At 39.2% G+C, this 18849-nt stretch overlaps 1 protein-coding gene across 4 annotated transcripts; it reads left to right on the forward strand.

Moving 5' to 3' along the window:
* Positions 1-1384: 1384 nt before the first annotated feature.
* On the forward strand, positions 1385-18490 carry siah1 (siah E3 ubiquitin protein ligase 1). 4 transcript variants are annotated; one of them, XM_039691776.2, is made up of 3 exons: positions 1387-1714; positions 11794-11850; positions 16347-18490. In XM_039691776.2, the coding sequence occupies exons 2-3, from the start codon at positions 11841-11843 to the stop codon at positions 17195-17197; spliced, it is 861 nt and encodes a 286-aa protein (XP_039547710.1). In that variant the 5' UTR covers positions 1387-1714; positions 11794-11840; the 3' UTR covers positions 17198-18490. The 4 variants fall into 4 exon arrangements, with proteins under 4 accessions (XP_088972543.1, XP_039547710.1, XP_039547709.1 ...); XM_039691775.2 differs by lacking the exon at positions 1387-1714 and adding an exon at positions 8073-8896; XM_089116417.1 differs by lacking the exon at positions 11794-11850 and having other exon boundaries at positions 1385-1714.
* Positions 18491-18849: the final 359 nt, after the last annotated feature.

The raw sequence follows: 18849 nt of genomic DNA on the forward strand, positions 1-18849 counted from the left end.
TACAGTGGTTGTATCACTGATGACTGCTAATGTGTTTCTGTCTGACAGAGCATGATTAAATATTGCTGTTTTCCTACCATCTGTAACTATGAAAAAAAATATGGAACAAAGTTAAAATTTGCATTATTACATACATATTGGATATTAAATAAATATGTTTATTATATTATTAATAATATGGGTTGAATTCAGATAAATCGTGCTAGTTTTTAACATTAATGTTACTGTGTCGGTCCAGTTTATATAATATATAAATTACAAAAAAATCCAGTAAAAGTAGTACTGCAGTTATATTAAAGAAATTCGCTTTCCAGTAATATTATTTCTTTAGTGTGCAGAGTATTTAAGGTGGGCAGACTGGGAACATGTCTCTTGAGATAAACAGCAGCTGTTAATTGCACTAAACCACTGTGTTCATGAGAAGTAATGTAGAACATATTATTGTGATAATCAGTAATACGATACCATGAAGTTTGACTTGCACCCAATGGCAGGTAAAGTTATATCTCTGTTCATTCTAGACGGGAAACTCTCGGAAGTCCTCCACCAATAAATAATTTAAGAACCTTTAAGAGGACAGACAGTAAAAAATAGACAGGCATGGGAAAAGGAACAGCACATGACGTCACAGACTATGACACACCATAATAACACAAGTGCTCAATGTGTTCATAATTGTGAATGAACTTAGCCTAGACTTAGTAGCTTTCCTGATAAAGCCTTCAGTAAATTCACTTTTCTAAGAAAATGATTCATAAAACATAAATAGCCTAACGTTGACCATGCTTAGACCTAGCCTACTTTCTTTACTGACACTGAAATGAAAAGACTATATCAGTCAAAGCTCCGCTTTCGGAGGGGATTGAGACAGCTCAAATTTGGGACCTCTGTGATTATAAAACCCTGCTCGCAACGATCAGTAACCGAGAATCGTCTCTTTCGAACCAACCCAAAACAGTTAACCGACTGATGGGGTTAACTTTACATTAAAACATGCTGAATGTTTAAAACTTTATTGATGATCGTTTTTTTTAATATAAACATAGGCCTACGAAAAAGGGTTGGTTTTAATAAATAGTATTGTATCAAACCCAGGCTTTTTATCCGAGAGATGCACACGAAATTAAGCAACTTTGCTATTTAAAAGCAAAGTGTGACGTTACCTTCCTGAATCATGGTCGCAGCAACCAAACATTAATATAACGCACACTAATATCCATTAATACAACTTAAGTAAAAAAATATACGGTATGAATGCATGTGGGTTTTTTTTTTTCGAACATTTTACAGTAAACATGGGATGTCAGGGGCCACGTGTTGATGTTGAAACGGTGTCCTGAATCGGTTCTTTGACATGAACTGTTCGAAAGAACCGATTCGTAGAAATGTAATGAGACGGACTGACATCCCATCACTTGTCTGTTCTGTATGTTCAATAGTCAATGGTCTGTATATTGTTGACCCAACGTTGTTCTCCTTCCCGCGTTCATGTGGCTGAAGCGCGTGACTTGCAGCGCCGCTCCCGTGAAAAATATATTTCAACAGCTTCAGCCAGTGCGCGACACCGAGACTGCCGGGCGACAGCAGCGTCTCATTTTAGCGAATGTGGAAACACAAACATCCAAACGATTAACGGACGAGGACCAACGTGTAGCTGCTAGTGGATTATTTTTTTAATTGTTCCGTTTGGCAGCAGAAGGGTATTTTTACAGCGGTAAGTGCAGTGTTTAAATCCCTCATTCGAGGATAATGGCTCTGTTGTTGATTTTAGCGAGCTAGCTAGCTTAAAAGCGGCTAGCCGACCATGCTATCAAACCTTTTTCTGTGTTTTCCTCATCAATACTCCATTTATTTAACCTATTTTTGTGGTAACACGTTAAGATTCCCGGTGTGTTTCGTAGCCAGTCCTTAAATGTTTTTTTAATTCTCTTAAACGCTGAGATTTGGTCCTTGGAACCATTATTAGCCCGGCTTTGCTAGCTCTCAATGCTTGTGCTAAGTGAGACACTGTTAATGTGATTAAATTCAATGTAATCTAACTATTGGAGTTCTTTCCAATGTTAATAATCGGATGCATGCTAGCAGACATGCTATTCGTGTTTAATATTTAGTTGCAAGCTTGAGGCCTCATTAATTGACGTTGAATCATACTAGACAAACGTTATTTCTAAGCGTAAGAGACATGGCTTGGCTGACAGATATACTGTATTATTCGCTGCGAGATAATCTTGGTATTAAATGCACATGTACATAGAGACAGGGCTAGCTGTGGTAGTATGTGATGTAGTAACCATTTTATCACCGTTATGGCCAATATAACCTGTAATGATGATTTAGAAATCAGTCCTAAAGAAAACATGCATAAAGCTAGCCGTCAACCGATACTTGCTGTTGAGTCTCTACATGACTCTCAAACCCAAGATGTTATAGTAAAATCATCAGATGTGCGTGTCTATGTGATTGCTTTGAGACCTAAAGAAGCTTAATGTCCACAAATGCCAGTGTCTCTGATACACACGGGATTTATTTTAAGCTTCCGCGCTCACACAGACGCCTTGAACTTGGATCTGGATCACCACACCGTTTTGTTTACAAAGCGACTGCAATTTGCCTGGGAGATGTTTTGCTTACATCTTTGTTGCGACTGAATTGAGCTGTCCTGTTTTCGTTGTTCTTTATCCTTAAATATCCATTTAAGCACCTCCCCTATCGATTACCGTAATTGAGGTTAAGTTGCAGTTGGTTGAAGCAATAGCTAGATAGGAGAGGGTCAAATCCCTTCGGTAACTAACCTTATATTCTACTGTCTTTAGAAAGGTAAGGCTGTTATAAACACTGGAGTGTTGCCACAGACTTGATATTTTGCAGCATATGATTGAGGACCTTCAGGCTACTTATTTAAAGTGCTGTAAATAAACCACCCTTTTGTGATCTCTCATTTGCTGAATGAATGACATCTCTATTGGGTTGATGAAGGATTGATGGTCCAGGGTAAATAATAGATATCAACTTAGCTCACAATGCTTTTGAGAAATGCAAAAGGTTAATAATGTATAAACCCTTCTGCCTTGAATTTGGGACGCATCGATTTGTCTCCGTGTGTCCAGATGCTTGGAAATCCAATCTCTCTCTCTTTCATTCTCTTTACACACCTCAGCAGTGAACTAGAGATCATGTTATGGAGTGTTCATCACAAAGTTATTGATTATTTCTGTAGAGATTTTTGCACTTTTGTGAGATCTTCAGAAGGCAATGAATGTTGTTTTTCTGTCTAAATGGTCAAGGTTTTTGTTTATTTGGGCTATTTCTAATGCCTACATTTAAATTATTATATGTTGACTTGCAAGACATTTGTTTCTGTTAAATTGCATTTTGGGGTATTATTCTCTTTAGAGTGTTATTCAATGTTATTTTGTTGTGACAACTGTCTTTATGGGACAGCTGCACAATCACTTGGACGTTTGAAATGACATTTGTCTTTTAGAGTTAGACTCGACAGCTTCAGGCCAGGGTATTGGTGAGGGTAATCTGACCCTCTTTAGAATAGCTGAAATGGGAGTATAGAACAGGGATCGACCATTTCACACTCTCTATCCCATTGCATCGCTCTTCCACCTTTTATACTTGCTAAATACCCCTCAATTCTTCAAAGTGGTGTTTGGAGGTTTAAGCACCCATGGAAATGGCCGAGCACCCACAGAAAAACACCATATTCTCCAGTCATTGTCAAACCCTCTTGCATAAGTGTAAATGACAACAACACAAATACACAAAATACCTAATTGTTTGCCCCCAGTCTACATGTGGTAATATACATGGTTATAGCTGCTAGTTACATTAGCAGCCCCTGCCCAGAGCTTTTGCTGTATATAGAGTTACAGGATAGAGCTCTAATGGACTCTGTCCATTGAGAAGGTATCGTAGAGATGAGCTAGAGATAATGGATGGGATAGAATCACAAATGAAGTGTGTGCATGTTATGCTTCATTTGCCCCTGTTTGTATTCAGGTGTAGCTTCTGTTTCACATTTGAAGTGAGTGGCCCATTTGCAGATGAACATAGGGTCAGGCGATATAGTGGTAGACGCAATCAACCGGTAGAGATTTTTGCACTATCGTCTCTATCGTGGTCGTGCTCGTGTGATGTTGCCGTGCTGTGCAGTCATGAAAGCTTATCATTTGAATGCGTTTTCATGCTTTGTGATTTTAAACCATTCAAGTGCAATGAGTGTTGAAAGAGGACTCCTAACTGTATCCGTGTGCTGTCTTAGAGACGGTTTCTGAGACCGCTGAAATGCGCGTACATGAAGCTGCTGCTCAAACAGTGAGGACTGAACAGTTAAGTCACTTTATTGGTCTTGAATGGTCGAATACTCAGTTATGTGTCAACAATGCCTTCTTTGCGACCTTGTAAACAGTCGTTTATGCATTAAGTAAACAACAAAGGTTGAGAACACCCACCCCCCAATATTTGACTCGACCTGAAGGAAAGACGCAGGTAATCGCACACACTAAGTCAATCTCTCTCTCTCATTCACTGTTTATTCATATGTCTGTATGTACAAATCACCATGATAAACACAGCTTGTTATCATTATTAACTTATTTAACATTTAATACACATGCCTAATGTGTAAAACAAGAAGGCATAACCTTATGAAAAAAACTGCAAATATCGCAGTTGCTTGCATTCCTCTACTAATGCCTGTTAGTACTGGAACTGTTATGTAGAGTTAAATTATTGTAGTTGGGTTATTTGGTTATGTTTTACTGTGAGTATGTACATTTGTTGTGTTTTAATATATTGTTCAATTTAAAGATTTTTTAAATAAAAAAAGCCATTCTTTAAAGCTGCGGTCTGGCGTTTCTTGCCATCTCTGTTTGAAATCTGCAATTGCAGTCATTCGCAGAACTATCAACTTTACGCGAGTTGTACTTAAACACCCTCGACTCGACACAGCGTGGATGAACACAATGTTTGAGGAGACTGAGTGTTTGTGGATACTGGCTTTCAGAATCACATATTATTCTTTTTGGAAGTATGACCAACATAAGAATTTTCACCAGAAAATGTCATCTGAACTAATAAGAAACATGCACTTTTGTTCGGGTTCTGACATTGCAGTAAACCGCGCTGATTAAATCTAACAATCGCTTACAAGTTTTCATACCACGCAAAACCGTGCAAATTATACTTTGTTCTCAAATTGTTTATGTTAGCAATGGAAGCAAGCATAGTAATGTTTTTCCGATATCTATTCTTGTTTTCGCACGGGTCCTGTAGTCTTTTAGTTTTTTCTGTAGTCACTCTGAAGTCCAAATGAAGTCTTTTGCATTTTACAGCGGGTGAATCTGTTTTCACTGGTGATTGTCGTTTGAACCTTTCTGGTTCTGCCATCAAATTAATAAGTTTCATTATGTCAAGTGCTGTGAGAAAAGGCTATAAATCTCCGTCTCCAGCATCCTCACATGCAATATAGTCTACTAGCCGAGACTCCTTCTTTATGTGGACAGATGTGACGTAATGACACAAAGACATGCTCAAATCTCCCTCGGAAATCCACCAGTACCGTTGGATTTAAAAACATTATTACAAGCTTACCACTTTGAAACGAGCTGAGGCAAGCAGATAGTTTTGAACACTGGCTGGTTATGTATTTTCTCAAATAGCCTATGTATTTTTTTGGATCATTTTTAACCCCAAAAAAGCTACGGACTGCAGCTTTAATGTAATCCAAAGCTGTTTTGTGACTTTTTTTTAAGTATTGTTTGAGGCACCGGTACTGGTTAAAAACGATCAATTTGGCACCGGTATCATAAGAAACCAAAACGATACCCAACCCTAAATAAGGCTGTGGATGACCTGCTGTCAGTGCATGCTGCTCTTTACAATGTTCTTGTGTGTAAAGGCCATTCGTTTAGGCAGACTTAGTGAGGGCAAAAGCCATTTTTCATACAAAACTACTGTTTTGTTTGATAGTAGTGTGTGTGTGTGTGTGTGTGTGTTTTGTTGATCTATTTTCCACTGGAAACTTGTTTTGCATTCCAGCTGTAGTGTAGAGGAGCCCCGGTGTTTACTCTACCTGGAGCACAAGGCCTGCATGGAAATATCATGTCTGAGTCTTCATTTAGATGGTAACACTGGGTAGAATCTCTGCCTTGCCCTCAGCCCTTTTGTTTACAAGTACTTGTTCTGCGTTGATTGCAGATTTGTACCATTAACAAAACATCTTGCTGTCAGCATATGATCTGGGCCTGTGGGGGCAATGTGGAGCACATGGTGTGTTTGTTTCCAGAGATTAACTGTAATCATCTTGTTTTGCTTACAGTTTGCATTCAATGATTTATTTTTTAAATTATTTTACTGGTTTGTCACCCTGGATCTATTCTTTTACTCAAAAATATATAAGATGCAGATCATAGTCATGGACTTCTGACAGTTTATTAAATTCAGAAGATGACCACAATTTTTTTTTTAATGTTTTCCATTTTTTAATTAGAATGAATACTTTGTGATTGTAATGAAGGAAAAAAACATTAGTTATTAGTTAATTTAATTCAATGAATGACTTGTTAATTCTTGTGACTTGTTAATGAAATGTTAATTCTTCACAATCAAATAGTGACTAACAGATGATGCATTTATAACAGGGTTTCCACAGGTCCTTGAAAGTTTGTGAATCTGAAAGTTTTTGAAAATAAGCATGCATAGATACAGGTCCTTGAATTAATTTTGTGCAAGAAGTTTTCTGGGAAAAAAAAAATCCATATTCCCCCTGGTCCTAACCTAACCCTAACCCTGGTTTCACCAATACTTCAAGGCCTATGTATTCTAGCTTGCTTGATTTGCGTTACGTGGATTTACTTGTTACGTTAAGTGTTTCCTGCGTGAGGTACTTTGTGTTGTACGTTGCCATGACGTTCAAGCGCACAAAAGTGCTACAAAGGTACCTCAACTTTGTTGTTGGACCCAACAAACGTGTCCCCACTTTAAGTCCTTGAATTTGAGGGTATTGGACCTGCAAAGTTAACCAAGGTGTGGGAACCCTGAACAACATGCAAGGAGGCATTTTTACTATGTGAAAAGATGTTTAACAGACGTTTTTTCTGTGAAATCATGTAAGACATTTTTTTTTCTTGCCTAAGACATGGCAAGATGTTTTTCCTTGTACCTTGGTGATAAATTAGAAAATGCACCTTTACCACAGAGCAGGAATCCCTGCAGGTGTTTCAGTCACACCGTACATGAGGCAGGACTAGGCAAAACCCTTTTCACATGCGTGACCCGTCACATCTGCGCTTTCAAATGATAATGTAGCAACACTGAAACAAAAGGCAAATGGTCTTTGATTTTAAAGGCGTTCATTTTTTGTAAGTCCATCCTTGTATTTAACAGCTCTATGATTAACAGATGTGAGACTGTCTGATGATGAACATCATTTATTGTGGCTATAATGGTAAGGGTTTTAATAAGCGGTCTCATGAGCACAGCATTGTGGAATTTAATGTTTTGCTTATGTTAACGCTAGTTGAATCTACAGGGCATGTTTTGACGAAGATGAGGGATCAAAGGTCACACGAGATGGTCAGAGCCTTGTCACACTGGAACGCTGATATGGGGCCACTGTCTGGGCCTTAATGTCAGTTTCAAGAGCAGGAAGGTCAGATTGTTTTAATCAGCCTCATTCTAAGCATGTGTGCATGTGCTGGGGTATTTTGGGTAGTGGTGACAGGCGATACTTAGTGGTGTATATGTGGCTCTACACTATGATCCTCTTTATAGCTGTTAAGACTGGCGATATTGGATTTGCTGTAATGTGCCACGTTCTCACTCTCTCTCTCTGTTCAAAGACATTAAAGGGTCCATAAATCTGCATTTCTATGCATTTGTGGTTTTGTCATTGCCGTTTATGAGCAGCTTGTGTAATTGTGGAGTGTTTTGTTTAAGTTGCCGGCTGTCGTAGAAGTGCCATGCTGTAAAGACTCTTTGTCTGGTCGACATGAATAAAGGCAGCGGCAGGAGGAGGAGCTGTGTAATCTGACACAGCTGGGCTCATGAACCGGTCCCACTCCTCGTCCTCAGAGAGAAAGAGAGCATGCTGACTTCAGACTGACATTCGATTCAACCCACAGGCAACAGTGGTGACGGTGCAGGCGGGACTCTCCTTCTTTCTGTGGTTATTCTGAGAGTTCGCTCTTCTGTGCAACAGCATGTTTCTTCCTTCCCAGTCTTCACTTGCCGAGCTGACGGGGTATTCTGAAAGTCATGGGAGTGGTCTTTCTCAAACGAGTCCTGGAATGTGCTTTTAAAGGGAGGAAAACCCTATCAACTCGTCTCCTTAACCCTGTTTTTAGTTTTTTCCCTCTTCCCTGGGATTGCTGCTTAAGTCTCCTTCCAGACGCTGGAAACTGGATCTACTTGTGTAACATTCCTAGATTACAGCAAATCCTTTTTTCTCCCCCACTTCTTGTACTTTCTTTGTACTCATCCTGTGCTGTTCTTTACTGAAAAGCAAATCTTTTAAAAAAGGAAATCTCCTGCTCTCCACTTTAAGGAACGGCTGCTGGAATTGCGCAAATTGTACGAGTGTGTTGGTGTTCGGGACTCAACCATTCCTGGTGGTGGGGATACCTTACAGTGGCCCTAGGCGACCTGTTGGAGCTGTGTTTCTTGCTGTGTCATTAGAATAAGACTGTACGAAAACGAGTGAAACGGGAAAGAGGAACTCTTTCTACAAAAGGTCTTATGGGACTTTTTGTTTTTATGTAAAGAGCATGATGAAGAGTCAATCTGCTCCCCATGTCTGCTACGGTTAGACTACAGCCTGTGTACTCATGGAAGGGGGTGCTCAAGCTCTTCTCTTGCATAGCTGCCCGAACTGCTAGTAAACCTAAAGGTAACCATAATATGCTCTCATTGTTTACTACCACCACTAACTCACCTGTAAGAGGCAGGCCATTTCATTTGTTTCTCAATCACAGTGTTAAAGTTAGCCAAAGACTGTTTTGTCCATACAATGAAAGTCAAAGGAGTTTAAAACAACATTGATTTTCATATAGTATGTACCAAAAAACACAGAGACCTTACGACACAAACCTTGTTTTCTTTGGGCATCTGGTTACATTCCTATTCTTTCTACTGTAGACGAAGGAAAAGCTCTTTTCTCTGTTATAAAATGCTGAAAACCCTCCCATCCTTGATTTTTGTTTTCTTTGTCTATGTGTTTGTTGTCAGTTTGAGTCTATGGCATGCAAGGGTAACTTAAGTGGAGCTGACATACTGTGTGCATTGTTCCTGCGTCTTCAACTCAGCCATGCTTTTCTGTTCACTAGTTATTGTAGTAGTGCATGGGCTACTAGGATTATACATGCATGTGTTCGGAATTGGTGTGTTGAACACTAAAGGGGGACGCTACAGTGAGGGCATGCTGTGACTCGTCTGCCTGCTCAGGGAACTGTGACTCACAGACAGGAGGATCATGTGTTTTTGTGGCTTGTACATATCAAGAGACTACCGAAGTATTCCAGTATTTTAAAAATATACATATATAGCCTAAATAATGCTAAAGAATATATTGCATTGTATTATCAATCTCAACTTTTCGATTTTATTTTGCAATTTTGAGACACAAGGAAAGCCTCTCTAGTAACTGAATAGCTAGAATTATTAAATTAATTAAATGTATTTTTTGAAAAAAGACAGAATTATATTTATTGGATCTCAATCATGACCCTTTTATAAATGTCATTTATTGAGAAATATTTACTCAATGTCTCTTTTTTTTTTCTTCTTTTTTTTCATTTGAATAAATTGTTCGTTATAACTAGTGGCTAGTTACATCATCTAAAAGTATACACTTTCGCTTACTGGAATCCCCTAAGAAATAGATATAAATGTTATCACATTTCTCCAAAAAATATGCATGTCCATTTACCCACAATACAATTATATTTCTTTACCGCATCTCACATTTTCTATTTTATTTTTTCATGCCAAAGATTTTTGCTGGTGGCTAAATGACTGCATTAGTTTTATGACCGAATTGGTCCTGAGATTCAGAACGGTCACTATGTGACTTGTGAAAGGCTTCATAAACTTGTTCTCATACTAGCAGCTGAGTCAATTACAAATGTTGATATCAAAACAAAATTGAGTTCAGCTTTTAAGTCCCTGTTGGCTTTTGGTCATGCTGATCCATGCCATTGACCATCTGCCAGATTTGGACTTCTACACCTCCTAATCTGCTGAATAATTTCACCAGATACTTTAATGCATATTGATCGTCCTTCCATTCTGAATTGCTTCTGATGAAATATTGAAGTGTGGCTTAATGTGGAGAAATCAATCTGAAGGCCAACCGGTATTGTGCTCTGCATTAGTCCTGCCCACCATGAGTATCTATCTGATTTAACAGGCCTCACATTACAAAAGATAAAAACGGATAAAGTTGTATTTTGGGCTGGGCAATATGGTCTGAGTTTTTTTTTTTTTTTTTTTCTCTCTCTTTTTTTTTTCTTGCCTGAATGGAGAAACTGTATTTTTGACTTTTTCTATATGGATTAAAGCACTTTTTTTCTTTTCTTTTTTTTTTGTTTCTTTTTTTATTATTATTGTTTCGCATCCTGCACAATTTTGTCTTACAATGTTAATGTTGAAGGCTATGAAAACAAATGGTTAAATGTAAGTAACCATGCATGCTATATGTGCAAAAAAGAGTTAAAACAAAAAAGCAGACGTTAAAATTGCTACATCAAAAATTTTAAACAAAACAAAAGCACAGGATAATTGTTAAATTAGCTACATTTGATTACCCCATTACAATAGTCAATTTACAGTTACTGCTGTAATAAATATTTTTGCAAAATGTAGTTTTGTGGAGAATTGCTTGCAGAAGGCCCGTCCACTCCTGACATTTAAATGGAAATATTTGCATGACTTCAACTTTTACAGATGGAGAAAACATGGAAATGTAAGTTATGGAAATGTAAACGTAAGTTTTGTAAGTTACAGAGGAAAAACGCCACATCTTAAATGCAATAAACAGTACAAATATCTGTCAGAGTATCTGACGGGGCAAGCTGCATTGAACTACATGCGTTAACTATATCTTACGAGTTATTTTGAATGATATAAAGCATATCTCATGTTTAGGACAGTTTGGATTTTGCACTTTCCCGCTGCTGCTCACTCTGTTTTCAGATGTGCTTGTAATACTAACGTATATTGATATAAATTGTATTGCCTCATTCTGTATTGTTTATTAAAATATTGATATATCGTACAAACTCGGTATATTGCCCAGTCCTATAGTTGAATTCTTAGGGGTACTAAAAGGAGGTCGGTTAGACGGGTATGTCTGTTTCTATCAACATCACGTATGAAGAAATATCTGTTTGACTTGTTTTGAACTTGTATTGTTCCCGGTTTCATTGACTCTTCTGTTGTTATTATACTGTATTGTACAGTTGCTATAGAAAAAACAAAGGTGTTGGTGTATAGAAAGTAATTCTGGTCAAAGGATGCTTTGTTGATAAGAAGGATTTGGAAGACTTAGTTTAGTTGGCGAGGGAGCTTAATGACACTTTAACAGCACGAAAACACCTTTTTTGTTACACAATGAACAAGTTAACTTGCCTTGCTGGACTGACTACCGGTGAGACTTGATTTTTAACCGCCTTTATTCTTTCAGTTGTAAAATAAACCAGGAAAGCAGTTGGAAAACAGACAATGGAAAAAGTCTAGATCTATCTATGCATTTTACAAAACTAACAAAACCTCTCTATCTCTTTCCAGAGGTCCACACATTTCAAGGAAAAAAGAAAGACTTACTTGGGAATCATATGGACGAAGGCAAGTATTCAGTTTTATGTTTTCAAAATACAATAACAGTAAACAGAACTCTCACACTGTTTGGGTAAGCCAGGCAGAATCATCTGCCAATGTGAAGGCTTTTGGAAATGTTTGTTGAAACTTGCAACGGGTTTGGGTATTTTTTTGGCTGCGATGCTTCAGTTCATGTTCAGCTGATGTTTACTTCAGCTTGAGTTCATGGGGGTGGCTTCTTAGTGGAAAGAATGGAGAAGTGGCAGAGAAGAGATAAATGATAAGGGTTTGAGCCTGTATTCACTCACAGTCCCCATCTGGAGAGCTGGTCAGATCTGTTCCACCAAACTCCCATTCCCTCTGAGATGTTACCACAGGCAGAACCATTAGACATTGCAGAGTGACCCATCTATACCAAAATGATCCCTTGTGGGCCACATCACACTACCATCTCCTTGGCCTTAATCTTTTCATCCACCAGAGCCCTGAATACTGAACCTCTTGTCTGTGCCTTCCATCAAATCTAGAAGGGCTTCTTCCAGAGAACTGTGTTCCAGAATGCTGTTTACAAACTAAACTTGACCAAAAGCAGTTCATTTTATTGGAACGTATCCCAGAATATATCCCACAATCCCCTTCTCTGCAATCATACATGTGTACTGTACAAGCTTGTTTCCATAGCACACATAAGCCTCATAGAGAAAGTGAAAGAGGAAAGGTTTTATTATCCATTTTGAGAACTGACTTAAGATCTCAGGAATAAAACTAATTCCCATTACAGAATGTTGCAGACCATTAACCACATTACTGCAGCAAGCCTAAATCCAATGGTAACACCTATTGAGTGTACAACAAAGCTCTTGACCACAAACATCTCCATGCAGTCTGGCATCAGACCACATAATTTACTGTACCTGATAAAACTGCAAGACTCCAAGAATTGGCTAATATTTTTATGCATTCAAGTACACTGTTAATTAGCACTACCATCAATTTATGCAGCTGCAAATGCATATTATTACGCAGCTCGCTTTACAAAGTGTTGCATTCATAGTAAGAAACTTTATGCAAGTGTTTAATGTAGATGTTTGTAGCAGAGGTTAGTTACGCAAGTGCCATTTGAAAATGACTTTGTTTGATGTTAACATCTGGCAATATATTAGCTTACAAAAATCGTGTTATCATGTTTGGACCAATTTCAGTTACATTTTAATAGAAATCTTAGATGCAAAACTTTAATCAAAATAGGTTTTTCCCCCCATATTTTTTACAAAATTGTGATAAGCTTTATTCTAATATTTTAAGATGATTTTAGGCTAGAGGTCTCTCTTTAGAGTTCTCATTTTATCTATGCAAAACTTTGAAAGGTGAGATGCACACTTATATAATATGCGTTTACAGCTTCACAGATGGTCCTTGTGATCAAAAGCTTTGTTCACTCAGTAGGTCTTAGTATTGGGTCTGCTTAAACTGCATGGCATTCTTTAGTCAAAGGTTACAGAAACACAGTGGATTCAAGTATGCAAATGAAAATTCAATGGCCAAAGCTTTGCAAGCAAGTAGTGCCACTGTACATAATACAGGTTTTTAGGTGGAAATGCTTTCGATTGTCTGTGCCATTAAACCGGATGTGTTTAAGTGGCTAGCTATAAACTTGGTGTTGCCCTTTTGAGCTTTTTGCTCAGTGTATTTTAGTCCTTGGACTTGTCCAACTGCCTGGCTTGGACTCAGCACAGCACTAATGGTGATGTTACCCTCAGCATTAATGTTGTTTTTGCTGAGGCTCCATTAATCTGATGTATTAAATTTACCTGGCTTAACTGTCTACCTGAGACACAAAATAACAGTCTGGGACATTGTGCCATTTTTAAACTCCAGCTTGTGCAGCATTGCCTTTTGTTCTTCCTAACTCCATTAGAAGACCTGACAACAAGTCTGCTCTAACCACTTCCTCTGGGGTTACAGGATTTCCTGTTATATGTGATGGACTGCAAACTTTCCACTGACATAGCAGCTCAGCACTGCTGGAGAAAAGAGACACACCACAGATCTTTTGATTCCCAGACGAAGAACTTCACAAATAGAAAATTCAGCAATGCCACAAGGGCTCTTACCACTATTTGCTTTCTTCCAGAGTTTTAAACAAATTCGCTGTGAAGTCGACTTTTTTTTTTTTTAACCCAAGTCTACTATATTTATGTGCCATATAATTTTTCTACAGCGCTTTCTAGACTCACTAAAAATGTGAAGGGAATATACTCTTGGCACAGTGGACTAAAAAGTGAAACAAATTGCAAGCCATCACGATTTCCATTATAGCTTGCCTAAACAGTAACCCATACTGGACATAAAGCCTTTTTAACATCGCATTGATTTAATGATTAATTGACACTTCCTCTTGCTCATTACTTTGAAGATTATTTAAGATTATTTAGACTATTCATGAGTTGAAGAACATGACGTTTAAACATGCTTCGAAGGAATGCCCCATCCTAAATTTTTAGCTTTGGCAGAAGCAGGATATTTTGCCTGCCAACCACAACTTACAAAAGTCAATGTCCATAAATAATCTTTTCTCACAAGTCAAGCACTATCTGTCAAACTATTCCCTTTCAATTAATTTTCACTTTTTTTCTCCTAGTGAGACTCATGCACCACTTCAGCTGTTGTTAAAACCTCAGCTTAATGGAGCAGCACTGTTGTAACAGTAGTTTACGACAGCCATCAGCTGCTCTGACTGTTTCGTGGTGGGAGGTTGGCTACTGTCTCTTTGGCTTAACTTCAAGCAGACAGGCTGTCTTTGCTTCTCTCATTGTATCGGACATCTGCTCTGGATATGGACACACATCTCAACAAAAGCCAAGTCTGTCCAGTCGTGCTCCTGGAGGGCCAACATCCTGCAGAGTTTAGCTTCAACCTGAACCAATACAGCTGTGTGAAGTTTCTACTAATCCTGAAGGCCTTGACTAGCTGGTTTAGAGTGGTCCTCCGGGACCAGGATGGGACACACCTGAAACAAGTTAACAGGTCACCTGTAAATTGTTTCTTTAAAATGTGTACAGTTATTAGGGGCTCGTCAGGGTTTTGATCGCACACCTCCTGCACTCAAGCGAGAATCATGGGTTAATTCAGAGATGCACAACATGACTTGTGACTTGTCCAAGTTAGACAGTGTTCCTGATGTTCAAACAGTGCAGTATTGTGCTAGACTATTAACACCAAGATTTTGTTAGATTCGAGTTCTGACACCTTTTGCCTTGGATGCAAACATCTGTCAAATTATATCGTAAAACAGGTCCTAGAACAACAATAAATGATACAAGAACAATAGTTTAGCCCTTCTAAAACCTGAGATTTCTGATTGGATGTTGATCCAGGAAGATGTGTAAATCATGTTAGGAAGCCATATGATTTGCAATGATACACATGGAAACAAACGTTTATCAGTTTGTTGGCATTTCCTTAGTCATCCTTTAGTCTTTGACTGCAAGCCTAGAAAGACATTGAGGCCATGGTGTTAGCTGTTGTGCTTGGACTAATTTTGGCCTCAGTTGTTATGCTCTGAGAGCTACTCAGAGGGGGCTGAAAGTACTTGGCTTTATCAGAGGAGATGTTTACTAGCAGATTCTAAGCCACCTACATACACGCACAGCTCGCCGTCTATCCATACCCCCACCCTCCTTTCTGGCACTGTCCTTATTTCTTCACATGAGACGATTTACTATGCTCTGGTCCTGCCACAGTCCTGCCTTTGTTCTGTAGTCTCTTTATTTCTCACTTAATTGATGTCCGTGTTAAATCTGCAATCAGTCTTTTTCATTTGCTCCCTGGTGCTGATTTACAGTTGCTCTTGTGCTTCCTATTAACTGATGTGTAGAAGTAGTATATATAGCGGTAGGGTGTTACAGTTGGGTCACACCATTCCTTTTCTCATGAATTAGGCAAGAATCCATCTCAAGTCCTATACTTCTCTGCACAGGTTGTCCCATACACATTCACACTTCTCACAGCAGCTTGTTGCCATAGGAACACTCTTCCAGCAGACATGCGCTCTGGTTTTCTGAGTCCACTCTCCATGTCTGGCTTAAAAAAAAAAGGGTGAGGCGTGAAGATCTGTGCATTTTACTCATGCCAGAAATAGCTGCCCTGAGTTTTCCTTAGAGGCCCTTGTCTGACTTATCGGTGGCACTAGACGGCTATATCTCTGAGCCACTCAGGGAGAACAGGCATTGCCTGGCTCACAGCACTGTTGAGTCTTTTTCATCTCTCTTTGCAGTTCATACTAGTTAAATCAGCAGAAACGTGTACATTTTTACCCTGAGGCTACATTCTAAAATGTCTACTTTATTTTCCGGAAGCAGAAGTGCTCAGATCAGTACATTAGATGCCAGCTGATCTCTGCTGTCATGCATAATGCATTTGCTTAGCTGGTTGTGGATGTTACTTGTAAATGTGTGAACCTCCATTTCTTTATGGTTGTCTATTAGCCAAACAAACTCTTTTCTTTATCTCCTTTTCTTTAGAAATGAGTCGCCAGACTGCCACAGCGCTGCCCACAGGAACCTCCAAGTGTCCCCCTTCTCAGCGCGTCCCAACCTTGTCAGGCACCACCGCATCCAACAGTGACCTCGCCAGCCTATTTGAGTGTCCTGTCTGTTTTGACTATGTGCTGCCGCCCATCCTGCAGTGCCAGAGTGGCCATTTGGTTTGTAGCAACTGTCGGCCCAAACTCACCTGCTGCCCCACCTGCAGAGGCCCACTTGGGTCAATCCGCAATTTGGCCATGGAGAAAGTGGCCAACTCGGTTCTTTTCCCCTGCAAGTATGCCTCATCAGGCTGCGAAGTTACTCTACCGCATACAGACAAGGCTGAACACGAGGAGCTTTGTGAATTCCGGCCATACTCTTGCCCTTGTCCTGGCGCATCCTGCAAGTGGCAGGGATCTCTCGATGCCGTCATGCCTCACTTGCTGCACCAGCACAAGTCCATAACCACGCTACAAGGTGAGGATATTGTCTTCCTGGCCACAGACATCAACTTGCCTGGGGCAGTGGACTGGGTCATGATGCAGTCGTGCTTCGGCTTCCATTTTATGCTCGTGCTGGAGAAGCAGGAGAAATATGACGGCCACCAGCAGTTCTTTGCCATCGTGCAGCTGATCGGCACACGGAAACAAGCGGAAAACTTCGCCTACCGGTTGGAGTTGAACGGCCACCGGCGGCGACTCACCTGGGAGGCGACGCCACGTTCCATCCATGAGGGCATTGCCACTGCCATCATGAACAGTGACTGCCTGGTGTTTGACACCTCTATTGCTCAGCTGTTTGCAGAGAATGGCAACCTGGGTATCAATGTCACCATATCCATGTGCTGAGGACTAACAGCCGTGCGTACTTGAACACATACACACATACAACATGAAACCAGACATTTCAAAAGACCGCAGGATACCTTGAGTTGTGCTTGGGGGACGGGGGAGTAGCTAACCTAGGGAAATTTTTGCTGTTGTATGTTCCAAGTAGTTATAAAAAAACAAAAAACAAACAAACTGTAATTGGTTGGAGCTTGGCACATGCAACCTGACTTTACTCCTGGGTTCTCAGTTTTATGCTACAATATTATATAAATTAAATAATTAATGTATTCTACACTTTTGAGAGCAACATTTATTGCCCTCGAAGGCATAGGAAAGCCATGTATGTGGAATGGACTTTTGCAGATGTGGCATTTGGAACAAGGGTTTGAGGAACAGCACGCAGAACTGGATGGCGGTTGGGAATATTGATCAATTTTGCGGTGGGTTTGCTCAAAAGGTGCAACCCTTAGAGCATTTCATTCTGTTTTTGTTTCCCAAGATGTTTCACATTTCAGTTCAGATAAAACACTAACGTTTAAATATTAGGTTTTGTTTTATGTCCCCCACCCCCCTCTAATTTTCCCTACCTTGAGTATGATACAGAAAGGTTCTGATAATTGGTGCATGACCACTGGATTAGTTATAACATGTCCAGATTTCATTTTAGAGGTCTTGTTTGTTTCTGCCTATCATTGCAGTGTTTCTCCTGTTTGTTTTTGAAGGGATAGTTTCATAACTTGGCACACGCACATCAAGCCAGGTTGTAAAAAGTCTTTTTTTTTTTTTTTTTGTTTTTTTTTTTAAATCAATGCCACGCTTCTTTTGTTGTATCAAAAACTCTTTAATGGCTAGATTTCAGATAGATCATACGTTTTGTTTCCTGAGATGGGAGCCCTCCATTACAAACAATGGAGTAAGCACTGCACTGAATATCAGGCTTGGAACAGGGGCAATTATTACAGTTATTATAATGATATTGTCATAATTATCATTTTGCAATGACTTATAAGAAAATGGAATGAAAAGGCTGTTGTAACATTGTGGCTAATCTTCAGTGTTTGTAGATAGTGTTGTTCTTCAGAAGACCTAAATGTCTTCTTTTTCTCTTTTTGTAAGTCAATATTTTTGTTGCTATTCTTTGTATGTCTGTATTTCTGTTGTGTTTTTTTTGTTTTGTTTTTTTTGCAAGGATAGGGTGAAGCAAAGCCAAACATCTCTGTGGATACATTGTACTGTTGCTAGTCCTGATCTCTAATTTTATTTGTTTTGTTTTGTTCTATTTTGCCAGTAAATAAATCTATCTTTTTCATACCCATTTTCTCACTCCTCATTCTAAACTACAGCTGATGGGGATGGCTTTATTTGCTTCCCCCTTCTCCTAATAGGTGAGAATGTGTGAAGCAAACAAGTGCTCTGCCAAATAGATTTTGTCATAATTTGGGAACAAACCTTAGAAACATTTCAACTGTAAGTGCAGTGTTTTAGTAGCCTCGCTAACATCAGACCACGTCTCATTGACATTGAGACTTGGGTCCATTTATTGGGTGCTACGAATGTCTCTCAAATGCGCCTGTACGTTGCTCATAGCCAATCATTTCAATTATACCAGATGACGTATGTGGAACGACAGAAATTAGACGAGGAAGAAGACTATGAGTCAGAGATTTGTG

The sequence above is a fragment of the Pimephales promelas genome, chromosome 10 (genome assembly GCF_988280905.1).
Source record: "Pimephales promelas chromosome 10, fPimPro1.hap1.1, whole genome shotgun sequence".
NCBI lineage: Eukaryota > Metazoa > Chordata > Actinopteri > Cypriniformes > Leuciscidae > Pimephales > Pimephales promelas.

What these genes read in the sequence shown, in the direction of transcription:
- siah1 (XM_039691775.2), top strand. Translation starts at nt 8,800, where the DNA reads ATGTCTGCTACGGTTAGACTACAGCCTGTGTACTCATGGAAGGGGGTG. An exon ending in AACTGCTAGTAAACCTAAAG is followed by an intron (nt 8,897 to 11,793) that starts GTAACCATAATA and finishes ATCTCTTTCCAG; the next exon opens with AGGTCCACACATTTCAAGGA. An exon ending in TGGGAATCATATGGACGAAG is followed by an intron (nt 11,851 to 16,346) that starts GCAAGTATTCAG and finishes CCTTTTCTTTAG; the next exon opens with AAATGAGTCGCCAGACTGCC.